The sequence below is a fragment of the Agelaius tricolor genome, unplaced genomic scaffold (assembly GCF_023055355.1).
Source record: "Agelaius tricolor isolate 1412-34295 unplaced genomic scaffold, bAgeTri1.0.p SCAF_4, whole genome shotgun sequence".
Lineage (NCBI taxonomy): Eukaryota > Metazoa > Chordata > Aves > Passeriformes > Icteridae > Agelaius > Agelaius tricolor.
This window is the reverse complement of record NW_027269264.1, coordinates 18,601,891-18,624,740: the sequence shown is the minus strand read 5'-3', so window position 1 is coordinate 18,624,740 and position 22,850 is coordinate 18,601,891. Positions and strand designations below refer to the sequence as shown.

General features: G+C 33.5%; 1 protein-coding gene across 2 annotated transcripts in view; it reads right to left on the bottom strand.

Annotated features, from left to right (window-relative positions):
- CNTNAP4 (contactin associated protein family member 4) overlaps nt 1–22,850 on the bottom strand; it is a 202,945-nt gene that overhangs the window by 144,214 nt on the left and 35,881 nt on the right. For both annotated transcript variants that reach the window (XM_071424786.1, XM_071424787.1), the window contains exon 2: nt 12,846–12,956. In XM_071424786.1, coding sequence (XP_071280887.1) covers nt 12,846–12,956 — 111 coding nt within the window. The remainder of the gene's footprint in view (nt 1–12,845; nt 12,957–22,850) is intronic.

The window sequence follows — 22,850 nt, the reverse complement described above, 5'->3', positions numbered from 1 at the left end:
TTTTGATTTGATGAGAAGTCAAAAGCTTATTGGTACCAAAACGTGAATCATTTGCAGGTGACGTTCTATTTTCATAGGGATTTTGAGGTAGAAAATGTATTATGATAACTATTTTCATGTTATGTGGGACATCCTGTATCTGTAAGATCAGTTCTTACCTGTGACAGTCAGCCAGGAGCACTGCCTTCATATCTGCTTTGAATTTCTGGTAGTTCAACTGTGAAATTGAGTCCAGGCAGTCTGGAACCTGGACTAAAGGCCAGAAGGACATTTGTAACCACATAAGCCAAAACTGCCCCAGCAAGCACAAAGCCACAGAAATAATGGTGCCTTTGTCTTTTCTGATCTTAAAAATTGTGAAAATGTTAGGGAAATGAGTGTAAAAAGCACATAAAAGGACCTGAGAGCTACTGCAAGTGGAATACAGCCAGAAACTGTACTGGGAATATCGTTTCCCTCAAGCAAAATTTTGACATTTAGAAAATTCTTCTTTTTTTTTTATTATGTATGCCCTCCCAGGATGAGGTTCCAGCTGCTTCAGATCCTGGCACTAGGTCAAACAGTACAGCAGTATTCATACTGCTGCTTCTGGTGTTATAATTCTGTGTGCCAGAAATCCCAGTTCAGTCTCAATTTCACCAAATTTTTCCTGCTTTCTTTGCAATCCCCAGTCCCAGAAAATGATGAATACCTGAGGGAGAACTGCTTAAAAGCAGCTCAGAAAATCCCATTCTAGCTGAAAATACTGCCTTTGAGACTACAGTGAGAGGCATGATCGGTCACATAGATTAATCTAGAAACAAGTTTTTAAGAATTCTGGGAAAGATGAACACAGACAACTTTCCTGGATTTGTTAGAGAAAAAATATCTTGCATGCTATTGAGAAATAAGAATAAATCCATGGAAGGTTTTGTGCTTTGTCATTGGAGTGTGAAGAATCCTATGCATGCATGTGCCCACCTAAGCATCTCTACCCATACCAGTCCGATTATGTTAACCTTTGTTTCCATGTAAACATAGCAGAAAACTTTAAGGACCCAACAATGATCACATAACTAGTTTCACATGACAAATACTCATGTAACAGCAAAAATAAGACATTATTTGTTGCAGTTATAAATAGAAGGTGAGGTGGGGTTTTTTCTTTGTTTTCTTTGGCTTTATCAGGAAGTAAGCTGCAATTACCTTATTTTTTAATATGTATATATATGCATGTGTCTAGCAAAAGGTTAAATGATAAAATCTTTTTCATATTTCTGCAGGCTAGCAAAATAATCAAGGCTTCTTAGTTATCCAAAAGGCAAACAATCCCTTGAGGAAACACAGTAAACAATGTAATGACTTGTGAAAGCTATGATTTCAATGGATCATTTCCTTTTTGCCTGAACTGCTCTTTCATGACTACTCTTCTAAGCTTACCAATTTCAAGGTCGACTTTTTGCTAAATGTAGACAGCTGGCCTTCTGCATCCTATTAGAATCTAGTCCTATGAGTATATACAGTTATTATTTATTATACAGTAATTTCCCTACAAAATTTACTTTAAAAATATTACTGCTATTAGAGGGTGTGGGAAAGAATGAAATCTAGGTAAGTAATATAGAATGAAGTCTAGGTAAGTAAAAAAAAAAAAATTCATTATATGAAAAAAACCTTATGCCTAAATGTGGCCACAGAGCTAGAGGGTAAGAGCAAAAAACAGTGAAACAGAAAAAACTTATTGAACTATTTCTCTAAAATAAAAGGATCCTGATCATTAAAAACCAATAGCAAAACCAAACTCTGTTCTGGTTTATTGTATTTTAGATTAGATATGAGGCACACATGGTTAATGATCAAAGAGCTTTTGCTCCTATTTCTACTGAGTATTTGCTTCTCAGCAAAATGGTAATGTATGGATGTCTTAAACTTTGCGAAACTATCAGAATACTTACATTTTAGAAATTCAGAATAGTTTACCTCTAATAGCTGCACCCTGAAAAACTGTAAAGCATTCACTTTTTAAGGAAATTGAAGATATTTTTTAGTACCAGATATATTCAGGAGCAATTATTTTATAAAAAGGAGAAGATGTTCCTTTTGCAAACTAGTGTCCACTTTAGAATGCAGTACTCCTTTTAGCAATGTAATGAGTCACACATTTAATATTTTAAAAAATCAAAAGGATATTCAGTTAACAAGGTGATTATTTGTGAGAACACAGTGAAGATCTAAAGAGATAAAACAATATCATAAAAAAGGAGTAAACAAAGGAAAATTGCATGTGTTGTCCAGAATTCCAATAGAGTTAAAATGCCCACTTAAACTCTCTTGATTTATGAATCAAACATGCTTATAGTACGTCTTGAACACTTTGCATATAAATATTGTTAAAATACATGGAAAGACATGAGAATGGTCCACTGAAAATCTTATTAAAAACCTTTAGTGTAAAATGAGCTGGAATAAAAGAAGAAAAATACAAATTATTAAAAAAAAAAAAAAACTGATTAGTTTTTCCAGTTCTTTTTCATTCCAAATCAACCCTGATCTTGTTTGATTTAAGGTACTTTACAATATTTAGGTTCCTGAATTCAAGATTAATACATCCTTTGCTATAGTTCACATTTTGTGGTCCGCTCTTTTTTGTTTGTTTATTTTTGAGCTTAATTAAAAACATCAGGGGTTCTATAAATGGGCTTAAATTGCAGACATCCTCTTTCAGAATTAAAGACATACAATAACCACAAACAAAGGGTTCTGCTTGCCAGATGTAAATCTATTATCCCTTTCAACAACAGCAAAAGTGAAGATTCCACTTCATGTCTTCATTCTATAGTTAGAAGCCAGGTGCACTTCAACATGAGGCAGCTTAATCCCTTTTAAAATGTTAGAAGTTGAAATATCAAGGCTTTCTGAAAACTGATTTATCAGTGATCTCTTGCCAGTGTTTTTTGACAATTTACACTTTAGGGTCAATAGACACTTTTGATTTCCCATCAGAAAGACATTCATCTTTCTATAGCTCAAAGATCTAATATTAAAGGAAGACTTCAGCTGCTTTATATCTAAAAATAAAGAGCACAACTTTTACTCATCACTCAAAAAACAAGTAAACTTGTTAAAAAAATAATAAACTTGTTAAAAAATAATGCTGAAAAAAATTTTGATGGAATCTATTAATCCATTTTCTTAGTATTTTTATTCAATTATTAAAATTATTCAACTCTCATTTAAAAATGCAGAATTTTCAATTGAATTTCACAGTATTACTGAAATAAACAGCTATCTGAAATTATGCTAAAAGCACAAAGCATTCTGTATTGTACGTCTGTTAAAACTCCCACCTTCGTGTTTCTCTTCTTGTAGCTTGCAACACTGGAGATCTCAATTGTGTGTATTTTTCAATCAATGACTGAACAATGACACTAATTATGTACTTAAAATGCCATCTACATTTCAAAATTGTATTAGCTATACATGTAGTATCCTGCTTACATAACATATTCAGTAATACATCTATTTTGTTACATTTGAGAAATTTTAAAAGAGATAATTTCAACTTATCAACAAAAAACGAAATCATTAAATGAGGATAATATTTTTCCTATTTTATTATCCACTATTCTTGGCCCCTATTAAGCAAAACAGGCTCTTTTAGTCTTCAGAGAACTTTTTTTTTTTAAACATTGCAGCAAAATACTAGGCGAGCAAAGTTGCAAATGACTATAACTAAGTCCTTCCCATTTTTCTGGACATTTAGTTTCTAATTTTTTTATATAATTATTTTTCATAAAATTCCCAGGTAATGGAATCAAAAATCTGTTTTGAAATTCAGTTCTTAAAAAGTCTTGTAGATCCCTACTGAACTTTCAGGTTCATTGTAATATTTTGAGAAGCAATAATTAGTTTTGATTACAATAAATTACCTGTCCTGAGACATATTTGCTAATGTAGGCAACAGTTTAATAATTTGGATTTTACTTTGAGTTTTTATTTTGCCTTTTCCTTTAAATCAACTTCCTTAAACAGCATTACTTAAGGTTACATTTCCCTCTGTTTATCTTTCTGTCCCAAAACACGGAAAATTAGCCTTTTGGCAATGATATTGTGAAATATACTCGTAGCAATGTAGAATTACCATTAATTGCAAAATATATTTTATTTTTCTGTTCCTTTGCAGGTCATATTATTTATCAATGACCTCTTAATGTTGTCATGCAAATGGTACAGAGAATAATCTATGAGCGAGACATCCTCCAACCCATGCATGCTTCAGGCAGACAGCAACCTTAGCATGACTTGACACACAGGTATCTGATAACAGCACAATTTCTATTCAAATTAATTCTCTACTGAAGGATTATAGAATACCTCAGACAAAAAGTAGGATAAATACATTCCAAACACTCAGTTTCTGACCTCAGAATGCTTGCAGATCTGACTTTTGCAATGACTATCACTGCATACATGCAATTCTAGCATGTTAAGACACTGGAAAATAAAACACCCAAATCACCTTCTAGAAAAAGTTTGAACTAAAACACGTGCATAAATAAATAGGGAACCCTTCATTTTCTTTCTAGACACAGTCATGATGAGACTAATGTACAGCTGTATTTCAGTTCTCAAACAGAGAATGAAAGCCATACTAATATGTAGAATAAATGACTGTAAAAAATGGAGAAGTTTCTACCCCCAAAAACAAACAATCCCATAAGCAACACACCAGATAATAATAAAAAAAATGTAATGTTTTTATTCTTAAGACAAACAAAACAGCAGTAGTGCTGGTAGTCTGGATAAGTTCACATACTATACAAAGTACAGTGATTTTTTATAACCTAAGATACTGAAGATTGAGCAGCTTAATTTTCTGAAGACCTTTTAGTTTCATTTAACATGGTTCATAAGCTATAATCTACAATTACCAATATGACACAAGGAAGAGAACACAACAACAGAAAGAACATTAAAGAAATTATTTAAGTTCTACAATCTTCATAATACTGTAATTTAGGTCCCTGCTGATGTAGTTATTTGACCTTTTTCTACTACTTTAAGCCATCGGGGGGAGTTTTGGAAACAACTCCCTTGAGAGTGAAGGAAATCATTAAGTCAAGTGCACAAAGTTGTCTTGCAAGTTAATACAGCCAAGTTAATACAGCTGAACCACTGTAGCTTTATGTGATATTTGTACCAGGAGCAATGACTGGAATTAGTTCCAACATGGAACAGGATGCTAGTGTGTTGTTTTATTCTTCTCTGTAGAGCTCAAACCTTTGTTATATGCTCATTCAATTATCTACATGAAAATAATTTGTTACAACCTCTCTGATTAGCAGTTGAGGTACTGTAATAGGGAAATTTATTGAAGAATGATGGATCGACTTCACTATCCATTAAAAATCTGAAGAAAACGGAGCAATAAGTAGATTTTTGGTTTATTTTACACTCATTTTCATGACCTAGCAATAATTTCTCTGCCAAACTCTTTATATGCAACAGGTGGTAATTGAAAATTATTCTTCTGGAACTTAAATTATTCCTGTTTTGGGATATAGGACTCCTAGACAGAGACTGCTGTTTTTCATTAGGCCCCAAGAGCAGTAAAATTTATTCAAAACAGCTAAGTAATACAAATTCATTGCTAATTTCACTTGGCAAATGCTAAGTCCAGAGCAGGAGTAGTTTGGGACAGAAAGTTTAAAAATGTGAATGAAAAAGGTAATATGTATACAAACAAAAATTCTGCTAACCTAGTGCCATTATCTAACGGATCTGTGTATTTCACTTATTCTTTATTATTATATCTATCTTTGAAAATAAAATCCTGTTGAGCAGAAATAAAAAAGCTGAGACAAGTCAAAGTCATTTTTCCTCAGAAAACTCTACTTTATATATTAGTCAACTAAATATGATGAGTGATAATTTCTACAGACCTGTTTCAAGAGTGTCTGATGTACTTTCAGCTCTTATCTCTTATTTTAGGTAGCTTAGTTCATGATTGTTTGTCTCTTTGAGATACCTAAAGATGTAGATTATAACATAATATATAAATTTAACATAATTTCATAAAAATAACAATATTTATATGAATTGTATAGGCATATTTATATGCCTACATGACACTGAGGGAAACAGTGACAAGTATATTCATTAGAATAACACCATTTTGAAAAGCTTTGAGATTATTCTAGGAATCCTGAGTTCTCCATTCAGCCAATCGAGTATGGCGCCAACACTGCAGTACGAGCAGGATGACAAAAGGGGAAAAACCCATGCCTCCTGATGCAAGGAAGCTGGTCCTTAAGAAGCTAAGGAAATCTATTACAAATGAGACCTCAAAAGATGGATCCCTTGTACAAGTAAAGACTCAGAATTTTTTGTAGGGGTGAGGCAGGAAGAATGTTTTCTATTTTTATAGCATTCTCCTTTAAAAATGAAAATTTCATAATTCTCTAGAAACTGGAATTTATGACAAGCCTTATTTTGCACTACAGCTGAAATTAGTCATTATTACATGACATAGAAAATTTTTTACTTTTTTAAGTCAGGAATTTTTCCAAAATCTGGTTTTATCCCATCTAGCAATTGGTGCTTTTTAGGTTTTTTTTAAAAAATATTTAAGCTCCTTTACCCTTGGCCCAAACATACAAGAGAAAAAAAGAAGAAAATAAGATGCATCATCACTTATGATCTATTTTTCCATCCCTCAAAAAATTAAAGGTGGCATGATCTTAAATTCTTTGCTACTGCAAAGCAATCCTGGGAGTCAAATTTTATTTTGACTCTCAAAAGGATATATTAATGATTCAAATTTTGCATAAAATTCAGCCTTTATCTAAGATTTTAGAAGTTTATTATTTAGAACTATCTAAACCCCAAAAAAATGGCTATATCCAAATTTCTATTTTTTATTCTATTAACTTTAACAAAAGGGACAGTAGACATGGGTTGTGGCAAACTTTTTTTTTTTTGCTTCAAAATTTTTGAAGTCAATTTTTGTTTGATCTTGTTCTTAAGCGTGTTCAAGATTGCTTGTAGGAGTATTTGAACACTGTAGTCCAATACACGTTTTTAAAAAACTGTTTTTTTCTTTAACTGTTGATTTGATGTTTTCTGCAACTACTGATTGCTAGAATTCATTTATCCATTTTGACCTACTTAGTGTGAGTTCTCAAAAATTTTTCTATTCCCATAGCTATATTTCAGGTAGAAAAAAAGTCCCAAACAATTTCAAGAACGAAGTACCCTTATTAACATTTTTTATTTCTTCTGTGCATTTCACCATGGATTTTGCTATTCCAATGATGAAACATTAAATATCTAGCTGAAACCTTTTTTATGCATTAATATGCTTAAATGAATTTTGATGACAAGTATGGAATTAAGTTTCTTGAAGTAACTGTACAAATATTCCAACTCATAAATGTTCATGAAAGTAAAGTGAGCTGCAAATATTGAAAATATTAGTGAGTCTTTGATCCTATTTACTCACTCTGCTTATGTGCAATTCAGTTCCTTCTTTCTATCTTTCTCTTCCTTTTTTTGTCACTTTGTTTCTCACCCCTACATCCTTTTGCAATATTAGAATCACACCATATACATATAAGAACAAAAGGTATAGCAAAACAAAAGGGCATAAATTCAAAATTTGACATTAATGCAATAATACTGCTTCAAATTTTACCTTTATAAGGCTGATATACCCCTGAGAATTTTTTTAAAATTGTGTACACATATGCATGTGCAACACCATAAACAACTTTCCTATGTGCCTATAGGCATAATTTTTTAAGGTGTCTAATACCCTTATCAAAAACATTTTCTGCAGAAGAAGTGAAACAGTAAAATGGCATTAAAAAAAAATTTCTAATTAATATGCTGAGAGATCCATGGTAATGCTCTTACTAAAAGATATAATTATTGTAATAGTTAGCTACAGGAAAGAAACCAGCCAAAGAAAACCAGATTGATTTCTTCCTCAGAAACTGATGGTCCTGTACTTTTACTGGACAACAGCACATTATTTGGTCCTTTATGGAGAAATCACTGTAAAAGTTCTTACTGTTTTTTGTTTAAAAGCAAAAGACTGAGATTGTTACTTTTGCCTTTTTCCTAACATATATACGTACGTTAACAGGTAAGTCACAAAATTGTGTCATAATGTTAGATGCTTCAACTTAGATTTGCTGTTTGTTTATAAAAACGTAATGATTAACATCAGACTTGACCTTTTTTTTGTTCCAGTTTCCTTTTGTTGTTCCTTGTATTAACATAAAATATCAGCTTTAATAAATTTTATTTGCTGAAATGGAGGGGGTAAGCTTTTCCTAATTATCCTTTGGTGACGTATATTCCTAGCTGCAATTAAGTTTTTTTAATTTGTCTCCTATTTTATTTTAATTGTTAGCATTACATTATGAAGGCTAAACTGCTTCTTATAAAAATTGATGAAAATTGACTTTTTTATTGTGTAAGGAATGGTTTTTTTCTTTAACTGTTGACTTGATGTTTTCTTTAACTACTGATTGCTAGAATTCATTTATCCATTTTGACCTACTTAGTGTCAGTCCTCAAAAAGTGATTAAAGCACACTGTTTTATAAAAAGAAAAATAAGTATGGAGTTTACAATACCATACTGAATAAACGATCCTTTAAATATTCTTTGTAACAAAAAAGAATGTGATAAAGCGTAGGATACTCAGCGTAATGGTAAGGTAAAGGTAATGAAAAAGACAAAGAAGTTCCATATATACACCAGAGGGGAAAAAAAACATAGACCTGCTGTTAAGGTATTCAAAATTTCAGGCTGCTTTTGAAAAACTGGCAGGGTAAGCTGACAGCATAATTAAAATACATGGGTTTCTTCCTACTTCAGGGAAAGAGAAAGCTGTAAGCCAGGTTTTTTTGGCTACTTAACAACTTCTATATTCAATTTTACTCTGTCATATTTTGATCAATTAATTGTGTGCAAATATGGGGCAAGATAATCATGGCCAAATCCTCATCCAGCTTATATAGCTGTCCAAATATTAAGGCTATTCCAATGGTATGTTCACTCTTGTAGAACAACCATCTTCTGAATTTTTTTCCTGCAAGATTTCAGAAGTTCATTAATTCAAAAGAAGGCCTGTGATCTTGGGTATAAAGGCTCATGGTGCGCATGGTGATTCATAGTGCAATAATGTATCTTTTCCAAGTGTATTGGAATGGTGAATTAGAGAGTTTGTACAACCAGCTTGACAGCCCACTGCAGACAAAACCAGAAAATGCTGAGCTCAACAATGACACAACCTTCTCTCCATGTGGTAAAGGGCTCTTTCACAGGTCATGGTTGGGAGACAATACATCAGGAATTTGCAAACAGAGCAAGCCCTCTGCAGCACCAGACTTCAACTGAGTACTCATCGTGTAAATTATTGGCAATGAGTGGACAGAAACACATCCTTGATGGTCCTGGTTAGGTACTGGTACTTAAATTCCTATCATTATCCCAGGCAGACATGTTCTGAATGCTGTCTACTTTTTCTCTTCTTTTGGGATGCCTCAGTTCACCCTATAAATAGGTGTACTTTACCTTTGTTCTTTTTTCCTTTTTGTTTCATTTACTCTCTTGTGGATAGATAGTAAAAAGAGAGCGCCTCCCCTGAACATTTTTTGTGTCACCTATTCCCACTGGCATAGGAAAATAGCCTAGAATTTCAACCACACTTTCAGCATCCAGAATTTTAGTACACAGCTCAGTGGTAAAGTATAAAGCTATATAGAAAATAAGAATGTCTTTTTTTCTGTTTGCTTGCACATAAGTTTGTTTGTTTGTTTTTGGTTTTTGTTTGCTTTGCTTTGTTTTGGTTTGGGTATTTTTTTTGCTAAAGAAGCTAAGGGAGATTGCTAATTTATTAAATCCCCTGATTAATCTGAGCCACAGCTTTGTAGAATAGAGTTCCTCTTTAATAAGTGTGACCTCTGCTCTTTCCTCTAAATACTTTATAACTCACCCTGTTAAAGTGTATATTTATATTATATATTTAGGTATAATTATATTGTATATTTAGGTATATTGATTACATATTTCTTCATAATTGCTTTGCCATGCCTATTACTATTTCACCAATCTTCATTTCATTATGCATTTAATCATAAATGATTTGTGCTTACTTCCATATAAGCAACAAAAGTATTCAACATAGCTGGCCTCAGAGTTTCCTTTGAACTTCTCTGAAAACACCTTTACATAAAAATGATAAATGCATTATGAGGTCCACCAGCTAGATCTCAATACATTTAATTTGAACTGCACTGATATGGTGCTACTATTTAAAATTAAAAATTCATACAAAATTTGACCAAAAGTCAAACTCTACTTATATTAAATCCCTGCATTTTATGTCTGCTAACTTCAAATTAAATCATGGGTTTAAAAAATTTATTTTTCCATTCCACTGCTATTAGTGATTGGGGTTTTTTGACTTAGTTCTTTTTACTTAATTTTTCTACCTAATTTTCCATTATTGCAAGCAGAGCTGATGTCAGAGTAACTACTTTAGCAGTTAGCAGAAGTATCCATTAGCTGTGCTTGAGTATTGAATATCTGAAAACTTCAGGGAATCAACGAACTAGTAATAATTAAAACTCGGAAGAACATTTAATGAGTTATTCCTGGATGTTATCACTTTCCCTAACTGCTAATGGATTGGACATTTTTTTTGGTTATCAAGGAGTTCAACCACATTATCTTTCTGCTTTACAGAGAGAAAGCTGAAATGTATTCTCAGTTAGCTGTTTTACTAATCATTCACTGCTCTTATCATTTTTGCCATGTCTTCACATAAAGTACATATTGTACTTAATTTTTTTAGGCTTAAGTTTTCTTTCCTCAATCCCCTTAACTTTTCCTATTGATTTTTTACATTTAGTAAACACAAATCTACATGGTTAAAGAACCATTTCAGTGCAACTTCCCATGTTTCTGATAAATTTCCTGCTATTATTTAACTTTCCACTGCCAACTGAAACAGTGGAGGTGTAGATACATATTTAGTTTATTTCTTTATTGATGAAGGACAACATTTTGACTCCCATGTAATCTGTGTAAAAATACTCAACTTTTTTCTGTCAAAAATACATTCAATTTTGCCTAACTATGGCATTTGAAGAACCACTCATATTATTGAATTAAAACCACAATCTACTTGTCCTAAATGAATGTTAGGTGGTCACAATCACTCCCAGCAACTAACTTTGGCTGGAAAAAAGAGAAGTTTTTGTTTGAAGTAGAGAATGATCTCTATTAAATGCAAACCCACTTACAATCATCATACAATCTCTTCTAAAACTCTAATGATGCGTTCGTTCTTTTCATAAAACCACTGACAGCACACATCATATTTTCCTAACAGATGCTTTTTCCAGTCTGTGTGGTTTACCAATCATTTCTTGTGTGCCTAAATGTTTTTGTTTATAACCACATATATATAATAACAAGCTTTGTTCCATCCAAATAAAACTTTCATGTATATATACCTATAAATATAATCAGCTTTTGCATGGGAAATTCACAAAAAAAAAAATAAAACACAAATTCAATGTAGAAAATGTATTCCTGGTTCCACAGCAAGTAGTGAGTCTCTACTCTCACTGAAAAATAAAAAAATAAAATATAAGTTAAAACAAACTTAACTAGGACTAATTTACTGAAGACTGAAGAAATTTTCATCTCACCACATCTACAGCATTCTATAAAATTATGTCTGAATGATACAAAAGATATCTAGCCAAACAATCTGGTCATATTATTAAAAATGACAAATGAATAAGACATTCAAACCTGTACTCTGTTCAGTTGCATGAACCTGAGGTACGCAGAATGAGAAGGCAGACAGTCACAATCTTCTAATTAAGCTACCTGCTGTTTTGTATCTACATGAGTTCAAATGAGACCAGATGTAAGGTTATAAGCATTTCTAATGTGTGCATCCAGTACACAGCAAAGCAAAGGAAATTAAAAATCTAAAAAATGCATTTTAACATAGCATAAACAACTTCATACACATGAAAAGAGCCAAATGGAAAAAGCTTTCAAACATATTTTTTAGGGAAGACCAATAGGAAAATGCTAACTTTGGTGATAATACAGGCATTATTTAAAATTCTAAGAGCATCTATTACTTCAAACTAAGGGAATTCCTTCCAGAATATATAATTTCCACTGATATCGCAACTTCATCCAAAACAGAAGCTCATGCTTATACTGCATACCAGGTCAATAAAATAGATAGGGATATTCCTTCTTCACAATAGTATTTCTATCTATCAGACATAGCAAATATTCCAGTAAATCATAGAGGTTCAATGACAGAAATTATTTTGGCAGGACAAAATATTATTAAGATTTTATATACCTCTCAAATAACGCAAAATACAACAATGGACCACATGAGGGACATTATATGAATTCTCTAAGTGACCATCACTAATATTGTGGCTGAATTGGTAAGAACTAGATTCTGACCTAAGACACAATATTTCAGTGAATTTTCCCAGGATAGTGCCTTTGAAACAGTTAATTCATCAGATTCCTCATTGGTAATAATTAAATAGAAGTCAGTATCCATAGATGCTGCCTCTTCAATAAGCTCACAGAGCAGCTCCAGCCACCGAGGGCTCATGTTGTCAGACAGCTTATGATAGGGTGAGAGGTTGAGATTCATAACTTCCTTGAGCTGAGACTACACTGTCATTCATGGCTGGTATACAAACACCAGACAAAAATTACTTGAAAGATAACATATGCTCTTGAGTATCTAAACTGTTTTCATTCCAACCCAGAATTAACAACTGACCAGTAAAATTCACTTACCCTCTCTTCGATTAAGCCTTGCAAATCCAGGGCTGTGACTGCTAGACAGCTCTGATGAGCTACTGAATGATGACTGAGGCAAAGCAGACACCAGCTGATCATCACAATTATCTGCCAATGAAAAATATCATATTCAGGTTAATCCCACAGAACCACGTACTGGAACTAACAGAATCAACTCCACTACTGAGAGCAGCATATCTCTAAATATTTCCTCTTGCTGTAGTATGTGTAGAAGTGTCAATACTGAGGCACAGGTTTTGGGTTTTCTTACCCAATATTTCATGAGACAACCAGACAATAATTGATCATGTTCTTTAACCAGCTGGTTTTACCCACTTCTGACTTAACTTCTGCGATCATACCAAGGAATGGTTCACTGTCCACTCACTATGATTTACATGAATAGCAAGTGACACATTCAATTCTCTGTTGCAGCATCAACCTACAACCTCACCGCACGTTTTTAATTTACTTTTGACCTGATGCCAGCACAGGTCTTTGCAATCACTTTTAATGTGCAATCACATTTAATACAGCTGTTTCTAAAAAATAAAAAAATCATAAAGCCAAGCAAACTGAATGAAATTAAATAAAAAAGTAATCTCATCCCTTTTAAGCATAGTAAACATGACAAAATGGAAAAATTTTTGCTTTTCAAATGGTATATGCATTTGACACAGACACAAAAAAATAATCATCTCACAATTATTAGTATACAAGTCCTAACATCATACAGAATAAAAACTGAGCATTTCAGAAAAAGAAGACTTAACTGCAGTTCACAATCAATTGTGAAGAAACAAGCAAATGGTAATCAATACTCTAGCTTTAAATGCCTCTCCAGCTGAATTACTACAGAGTAGATGTGTTCATTCTCCATTTAAATTTGAAATGTATCAATTGAGAATCAATATCTGATCTAGTTCAGCTGAAAGAAAATTAACTGTTAAGAAACTAAAGTACAGCAAGTCCTTCCCTAACTCTACTGGGGCTGGCATCAGTTCTTTACTAAAAAGAGGAAATTATGTCAAATTTTAGTCTTTATGAAGTGTTTCTTTTCAGTATAATCACATTCTTTGGTGCAACTAGTAACTGACAAGTCATAGGTGAATTCTTCTTCCAACCCTTCTATTTGTCTACTAGGATTCACAGTCAAAACCCATAAATATTAATGAATACAAAATCTTTTCCTTACCTTAGTTAATAACTAAGTGTTTCTGCTAAGTAATTATAGATATTTCTAATTAACTGCAGACTTTAATGTGAATGTCTCAAGGGGATTTTTGATCACATTCAAAAATTCTGGTTTTGAAGTTGTTTAATTTAGTTCTTTGAGGAAAACTCTTTCTAAAGGAAAGGCCTAGTAGTGGCCTTGACTGTTAGAGTTAGAAATTCTCTCCTAAATTCTATGAATAATATCCATTCACAACAAACAATAGGTTTTAATCATTGCTCTTGATAAAGTCACACATGCCATATTCTATCAAGATCAGAGTACTTCTCTCATAAAAAAAAAGAAATAAAATTATTCTTACTTTCAGAACTTTATTTCCTGTTCTAGGTTTACACAATGAAAAAGGAAAAAAAATTATACTACTCTTTAGTGTCTAACTACAAACTCATTTTTTCACTTCATTATCCACAGATTAGATTTACAATGTTGAAAGAATTCTACTTGGGACGAATTGTCCAACTGGTAAGCACAAAAAAGAATAAAAAACTGAAGATCTTATGAGTAAATGCATTGCACTGGCACGTCTTAGAAAAGGATCTCATTAGTGAAATTTCTTTACAGCACAGAAAACAGAAAGAACTTATTAGTCATAAATTGCATTAGAAAGAGAAGAATGTCATGATGCTGTGCTTCACACAGAGAGCTACTTACACTGCTGATTCAAGGGAACACTTCAAGTGTCACTGATCCCTTTTCTACAGCCAAAGCCTACACTGTAAGTCTAGATACCAAGATGAATATTAAGAGGAGAAAATAAAAGTCATTTTTACTCAAATCTATCTGCTTGATATACAATCAAGGACCCACAGAATCACAGAACACCTTGAGTTGGAAAGGCCCTTTAAAGGTCATAGAGTCCAACACCCTGCTATAGGCTGGGACACCTGCACTAGACCAGACTGCCCAGAGCCCCATCCAACCTGATCTAATGTTCCTGAGTGTGCAGCATCTACAGCCCCTCTGGGTAAACAGCTCTAGTGTTTTACCACCCCCATCATAAAAATTTCTTCCTTGTAACTCATCTAAATCTACCTTCTTTTGGTTCAAAACCATTTCCCTTTGTTCTGTTGCTACAGACTTTCTTATTAAGTACTGAAAGGGCCACAACAAGGTCTCCATGGCAGCTTCTCTTCTCCAGACTGAACAATCCCAACTCTCTCAGCCTCTCCTTCAAGGACAGCTTCTGCTCCATCCCTCTGAACATTTTTTCAGCCCTCATCTGGACCTGCTCCATAGGTCCATGTCCTCCCCTAAGCTCAGAATTGCAGAGCTATTGCAGCAGAATGTCTCATCTCTCTCAAATGCTTCATAATTTAAATATTGATCTTCTGGTGAGAGGTGGCATGTGTTATGAAATGAATCATCAGGAATGAGAGCATGCCATTAATACATAGAAGCAATAGTAGATAAACAACAGCAGGCATACTACTTTTAAATCACCCCTGGGTATAACTCTTCACAAATTTCAATTCAAAATAAACCAAAAAAAGCTACATTTCTGCTGGATGGATGATACATCTGCCTTTGTAATGTTAGCTTCTGCCAAATACATTTTTCACCTTTTTTCTTTTTAATGTACATGTTGGAAAGGAATCAATGGTACTGAATTATTCTACCCAGATGGTCTAATACATGTGTATTTGTGGAACACACATATTGCTTTGAGATATTCCCAGAAGAATTCTATGAGCACTTAGCATTTATCATATAATAGTTTATGTCAAACTTGATTTATAATAGAAAGGCACATAAAATTTTGAATATTAAAAAGAGGTATTATCCAAAATCCAACAGTCCATGATATGGCTTTTTGCCTTTTGCACAATATGAGAAATGAGCAATTTGTCACAAATAGATATACACTGAATAATTATACATTTATTTTACAACAGCCACAACGCTTTATTTCACAAAAATGACTTCATATAAACTTCTGCTTTATTGCTTAGCACATGTAGCTTAAAACATATTCTTGTGGCAACTTCCATTGTGCAATTTAACTCAAAATTCAGTACTAATTCCAGAGTGAAATCAAAACACTTTGTAAAAATTGTCAAGAAGCAGATGGCCAGTATGAACTTGCTTCTCAATGTAAATAAAAACAAATGAAAGAACAGTCTCTACAGGGTGAAAATTCTGTATGCTTTCATTTACACTGGAAGATATTCTACATAATGGAAACACTGTATGAATTCAGTGCTTTCTCACATGCTGACAGTGACTGTTCATTTCTCTTGGACAGCCTTCCACTGCTCAACAGAACACATCTCACTGCTGAAGGCAAGGTAGGGCTTTCTGGTGATATTTCACTCAGCTTCTTCTAGGCTAAAGGAACACTTAAAAGACCATTCTAACAAAGATTTAAAACAAGGCATTTTAGTTAAAAGTTGTCTATAATATAGCACTTATTGTATTTTTTGTGATAAATATATATTTTCTAAACAGTACACAAGAATACCAAAAACATAAAGAAGCCCTGGGTTTCTTTAAGATGCACAAAAATCTGGTAACAAATAAGGTTTTGTGAAAGAAAAAAAATATTAACAAAATTCATGTTATCTGTTATTCAAGAAAAGTTTTCAAGCTATATAAGGCATGCCTTTCCATATACCATAATTCCAGTGTGAGTTTAGTCAAATTTATAAAGCAACTGAGGCATTTTAAAGGAATAAAACTCTGAAGTGATGCATGAATAAAATATGCCTATCATTTCTCTTCCAGCTCCAAACAATATCCCATTATACACACTCAGAGTAAGCCAAGAAATTTTTAATACACAGTTACTATACATTACATAGATCATGCCATATGAACTACAACAAATGAGTCCAAATAGGATATCATCCTATAATAATAACAGTTACAATAACAATATTTACAGTTATCATCACTATGTTTATAACATTATGGTTGAACAAATAAATTTTGTTTCTTCTGCCAAAGGAGCTGCTTGCTGAAATAAAAACTGTAATAAAAATAGCAGAATACAGGGACAATCTGAGATTTAGTCATTCAGAATGTATGTGTATATTTTAATTTCCATGTAATTAAAAAAACCTAAATTCATTTACAGGCATAAACCTTTTATTTTCTGTGAAAACTTAAAAAATATATGGCACTGATTTTACTTTGAATGGAATAATTTCTTTGTCTGAATTATCAGCTTGGTCCACAATAATGACTAACAGATTTTAATGCTTTTCAATTTGAATGCAAATTTACTCTAAATAAGCAAATGTCAACATACAGTGTCTAGCTACCACAAGTTGATGTGAAAAATTATATTCTGTTCATAACTATCAAAAATGCATTACATCATCACATTGACTTTACTCATGACATATCTTAACTCAAACACCCCAACCCAAGCGCACACACAAATTAATATATTGCAATTTCACTAATTTTACTTTTTAATGAAATTATTTTCAGCTATTATATTGTTTCATGCACCTTTTTTTTCTTAAAATTCAATTTACTCCAAGCTCCCTCAACCAACAAGAACTACCAACTCCTTAATTAACTATTAAACTTCTCATAAAGCAGGACAGAAGTAGCATAGAAGGAAAAAAAATTATGATGTTTGACTTCCCAAGAGACCTATCAAGTTCTTCAGTTTTATGAAGGAAAAAAAAATGTTCCAGTAAACCACATGAAAACAAAACAACAGTAAAAAAAACAAACCAAAGAAAGTTTTGCAATTTTTTCTCAAGTAGGAAAACTAAATACCTAATCATCAGACAAACAGAACAGCTAAAAACAACTAGAAATGCAATCATAGTAGAACAGAATAGAAGAGGCAACAGCTCTGGGAGTCTCTCAAAAGTGTAATAGCGTTCATCTTTCCCATGCAGGTAAGCCCTAAGAAGGATCAATTTTGCTATCAGCTCTTAATAAATTGATGTCTATGATGAAAAACCTCATGAAAAGGAACAAGACTCATAACAATAAAGCACATGTCATACTGTAGTAACAAGACTAGTGCTTGCTAAAACCTGCCCTCCAACAGGTATTTATTAACTCTTTGGTTCCGTTGTGTGCACTTCGAAGTTTCTTCTCCCAACACTATGAAGACCACATATTCTCTAGCCTGTCTACTCTTTCCAACAAAAGAGACTTTAGTTTCCCCAGGAGTGAGCATCTATGTCATTTTACCTAATAGAATTTTTAAGTATGTTACTTGTGGTAATTTAGTCTTTGGTCAGTGTGCGGGCTTGTAATTAGTTCCAAAAGATTCATTGAATTTAATGAGATTCCTATGACATAGGTGAAAAGAGATTTCCCCTCTCCTTGTTTTCCTGAGAGGTATTGACCATTATGCTGGTCCCAATCTTAGTGAAATCTTCATCAATAAGAGAAATGAGGAGAAGTCAACAGATTTACAGACCATTAGACCTTCAAGTTTCAGGCTGCCTAGCAACACAACATGCAATGTCACTTAAGATGAACCCAGCCTGTCATTACTGCTGCTGCTGGTTCTATATGCTTATGCTTGCATTTGCTTCCCAGACAGGGATAAATTATCCTTTTTCAGAGAGCCTAAGAACTTCTTTATCTCAGGTCTACTGCTGGCTATTTGTAGCTAGAAGCTTAAAAAGAACCCGCTAGGAAAATTGCACTGTTTCATTCATGCCTTTTGATAGCCACCAGTGTTTTCCATTCTTCAGCTCAGTTTATGGAACATATTAGGCATTTCCACATAATTACATTTCAAATGCATATAGTAGCCAAATGAGTTCATAATGGCTTACTTCACTAAGGTTTCTGCTGTTTGCTTATTTGAAAGAGGTTAATCTTTGAAATTTTGAAATTTTACTTGTGAGTAGCTCAGGCGGGTTTTCTTAATTTATTTATTATTTAAACACCAGTTTTCATTAATAGATTGCACTTATTTCTTGAAGACAGTTGAAAGAGAAGGCAGGGAGCTGACTATCAAGGACATAACCCACATGGCAGGACTGATGATTTTCTTGAACTTGAAAAAAATTCTTCCAGTTTTCTGATCATCTTTTCCAGATAGCAGCTAACAGAAATTCAGCACAGGATTCTGAGACTTAGCAGTCAATTCTTCCTTTTGTATTCACATCAGGCATGTGACTTTTAACAAAATACATGAAATGCTATATTTTCTTCCTTTCAAGGAGCCATCCCTTTTCACAACTGCAGCTATTTCATGCCAACAAGAAATCAAGAACAGCTAGTGAGTACAAAAAACCAAATTTCCTCTGTGTTCAAAGACAACCTTGTTGCTCTCCGGGGACATGAAAGACTTTTTGTGACTAAACACAGCGAACATAAAATGACAAACCAGAAGGAATAAGATAAACACTGCAGGTAATATAGATCAGAATTTAATTATACAGGAATGGAAGGGACACAAAAAATGTTTCCCTACAGACACTTGCAAAGATTCACACCTTGTAATAGATCTTCAATTGCTGGCATGGTTGTTATATAGCTGGAAATGATGTTTTCCTTAGGTTTTTATTTGTTTATTTTTATTTTGCTTTTATCTGCTCGCATGATACTTTTGTTACATATATTAGGGAAAGGGAGCAAGAAAATCACAGAGTTCTGAAAATCCGTGAGCAAGTGAAATAAAGGACTTCCTTGTTCTTAGTACTAAGAAACCAGCCACAAGTCAGAAGCTCTACTACTACTAACTGACACTAAAGACAACTGAATTAACTCACTCCTGATTCTCTTGGTCTTTTCCAGAAACTTTCAGACAATGATTCAATGCAAGGCGAGTACTGTCACTAAAACTTAACTCTAAATTCCTACTACCATTTGAAAAGTTCTTACAGTAAGTCCCAAGATGATTATATAAAGACTGTATTTTTCCATATATTCCATTTACATTTTTTATTTGTGAATTCAGTAGTGAAAAAGCATATGATCCAAAAAAACATTAGACTAGGAAAAATTAGACCTGAGAGGTGATGGGAGAAATGCACGACTTCCAGTTAGGATCTTCTTATTCACTTTGAAAGAATAAGACAAAATTTATTAATTAAGCAAATATGCTTCAATAACACTTTTAGATTAACTTCTTCAGGATGTATCCTACAGTAAATCAAGTAGAAGGGCTTCTACAAGATGGGCAAGTTTTGTCTTTTGACTTAAGGCCTATTTCTTCTCAAAAAGAGTCAGAATGGCAAAATTAGCATAAACATTTTCCAAAACATCACAGAATCAGGGTTTTGTGGTTATTTGGTTGTGTAAACTCAAAATAATATTTAATTAATATTTCTATTTCTGAAATATCATGCATTTTCATTGAGTTTTGGTGGGGATCTTAGCAACTTGGACTACAGGGTGAAAAAAGGCATTTAGTATAAAAAGACAGTAATAAATTAAATGTTAGTAAGTATGATCTTATGGGTAAATAAGATTAGATCAAATTATTCAGTAAGTCTTATAGAGTTTTTTCTGGGAAAAGCTATGAAAGACTAATGCACTTGATAATGTCAGTTGGAAGTTTCTCAAGCACGCGTGGTAGAAAAGACAAGGTTTTTAGAGAGAATGAAAACAAATACATACATTGTAAGGGAACTAAAAAATACTAACAGTTTATAATTAAAATATTTCATATAGATCTAAAGCACATAAACTTTACCATCAGCATTCATTTTTCCCACATCATTGTGCAATATATGAAAACTAATTTTGTAGCACCATGAAATGTTCATTTTCATGAGGTATGTCTTTAACTTTCTTGCTGGTTGATTAAATTTTCACCATCTTAGTGCTCTGTCCTAGTGTTTTTTAAATTTGGAATATTTTATTAGAAATAAATTCTTTTCATCCAGAATAACATAATCAGACAACATGTTTCTCGAGATCAATAAAAGCCTCTTTACCACAAGAGAGGATATTTTACATGCCTTGTTACCAGAAGTACACAGAAATCTTTTTGCTTTTTCCTAAACCAGCAGATGCACACGAAAGGGGGAAAGTTTGTTTGGTTTGATGAAAGCTTTGACTGTGATTTAACTACCTCAAATTTTATTTAGATTACACTTCACCCAAGCAACAAACTTCCTATTCTTAAAAATAAAAAGAACAGTTCTCCTCTAAAAAACAAACAAAAAAAAAAAAGAAGTAAGGTTTAATGGGAAGCATCAATGAAATTCAATGCCTAAAAAAAAAAATTCTAAAAACCCCCCTCATTTAATCCATGACACTAACAACAGGCTCCTCACGATCACTTACTTCCAAAGGTATGGGCTAGTTCTGCTCTGCTTGAAAGTTTCTGACAAGCAATGAAATTCAAGAGCCCAAGAATGCTGAGGGCAGTACAAATAAAATCCTTCTTATCGCACTGTAGGAAAAGAGGATAAAAGTGTATGCACTTATTCATTTCAGGATTAAAAGGGTCAATATACCAAACTGAGTCCTTACAGACTGTAAAAACTGTCCCAATAATTAATATCTACACACACAATGTGTAATAGTATTTTACAGTTGTAAATTCCATTTTTATATTTAAATATCTTTACTGCTAGGGAATAATATCTTTCTTTCAGATCTATAATTTTCAATACAAGATTTAAAGTCTACCTTCAGCTGTAAACCTTTGGATCTTGCTGTATTGTCTCCATATGAAGGAAATAATCTCCTTTCTTCACTATCAGTTGCACTATTTCAAGTGAAAGTTTATGCCCATGGTGATAAAATTACTTCAAGAATTCTTAAATAAAACAAATTATTTAGCCTTATCCAGCACGCCCTATTTTCCACACCCTGTATCACTTTGTAGGCATACTTAGAACAGTCAGCATTTGCAGCTTTTTCTTGAAGGAAAGGTACAAGCAGAAATACTGGTAGCAGGGGTCAATCCTCTGGGCTGAAAGCAAATTTTCATTGATTACTTTCGTATACCATATTTGTCAAATTTGCTTCTCAAGGCCCAAGATGCTGTTCCATGAAACACAGGGTATGCCTCCAGCTATCCTGTGGTTGTCTCCACCACTGAGAGCATGCAGCTCTTGCCTTGGTAGATGTGCAGGAGCATGATGCAATCAAACCTTCTCTTATTTGCATTTTGATCTGAGTCAGTTGGTGGTGCTAATATGCCAAGGATGGAGGATTTGATCCCTATGTGGATCATTCATTTAAGAGTTGGACCTAGTGATCCTTACAGGTCCTTTCTAACTCTGAATATTTAGTCATTCTGTGACCACTGTCTAGCATACCACAGAGGCTTTACTTGGCCTGCTTGATCCCAGCACCTTTCACAGTTATGGAAAACCTGGGGGATAGCGTCTGTGGGTAAGTCCACCCCTTGATCACCAGCCCATCTGGGTGCTGCATCTCTTCCCTGATGAGGCATCATGGGCCCACCAAGTCAGAAATAATTCACCCTTATGGTGCCAGTCCAGCTCCTCCTGAGACATTTTAATCTTGGCAGCTCAATCCACCTGTCCATTGTTGTGATGTTCTTCAGCAGCCCAACTTTGGGCACATGAGTTTTGCATCTCATGTACATCTCATGATGAACTTCTACAGCCAACTTCTCTATCCAGGCAGTGATATCTTGCCACAGTTCAGCAGCTCAGGTGGGTTTGTCTCTGCGCTCCCAATTTTTCCATCCTTTTCCATCTTTTTCCATCCTTCCGGCCACCTCCACAGAGCATCTGACACCATTCATAAGTCAGTGTAGAGACAGAGTACTGGCCATTTCTCTTTCAGCAATATCTAAAGTCAGGCTTTCAGCTCTGACTTGATCCACCTTGTTCCTCAACAGCTTTTGTGACTCATCACAT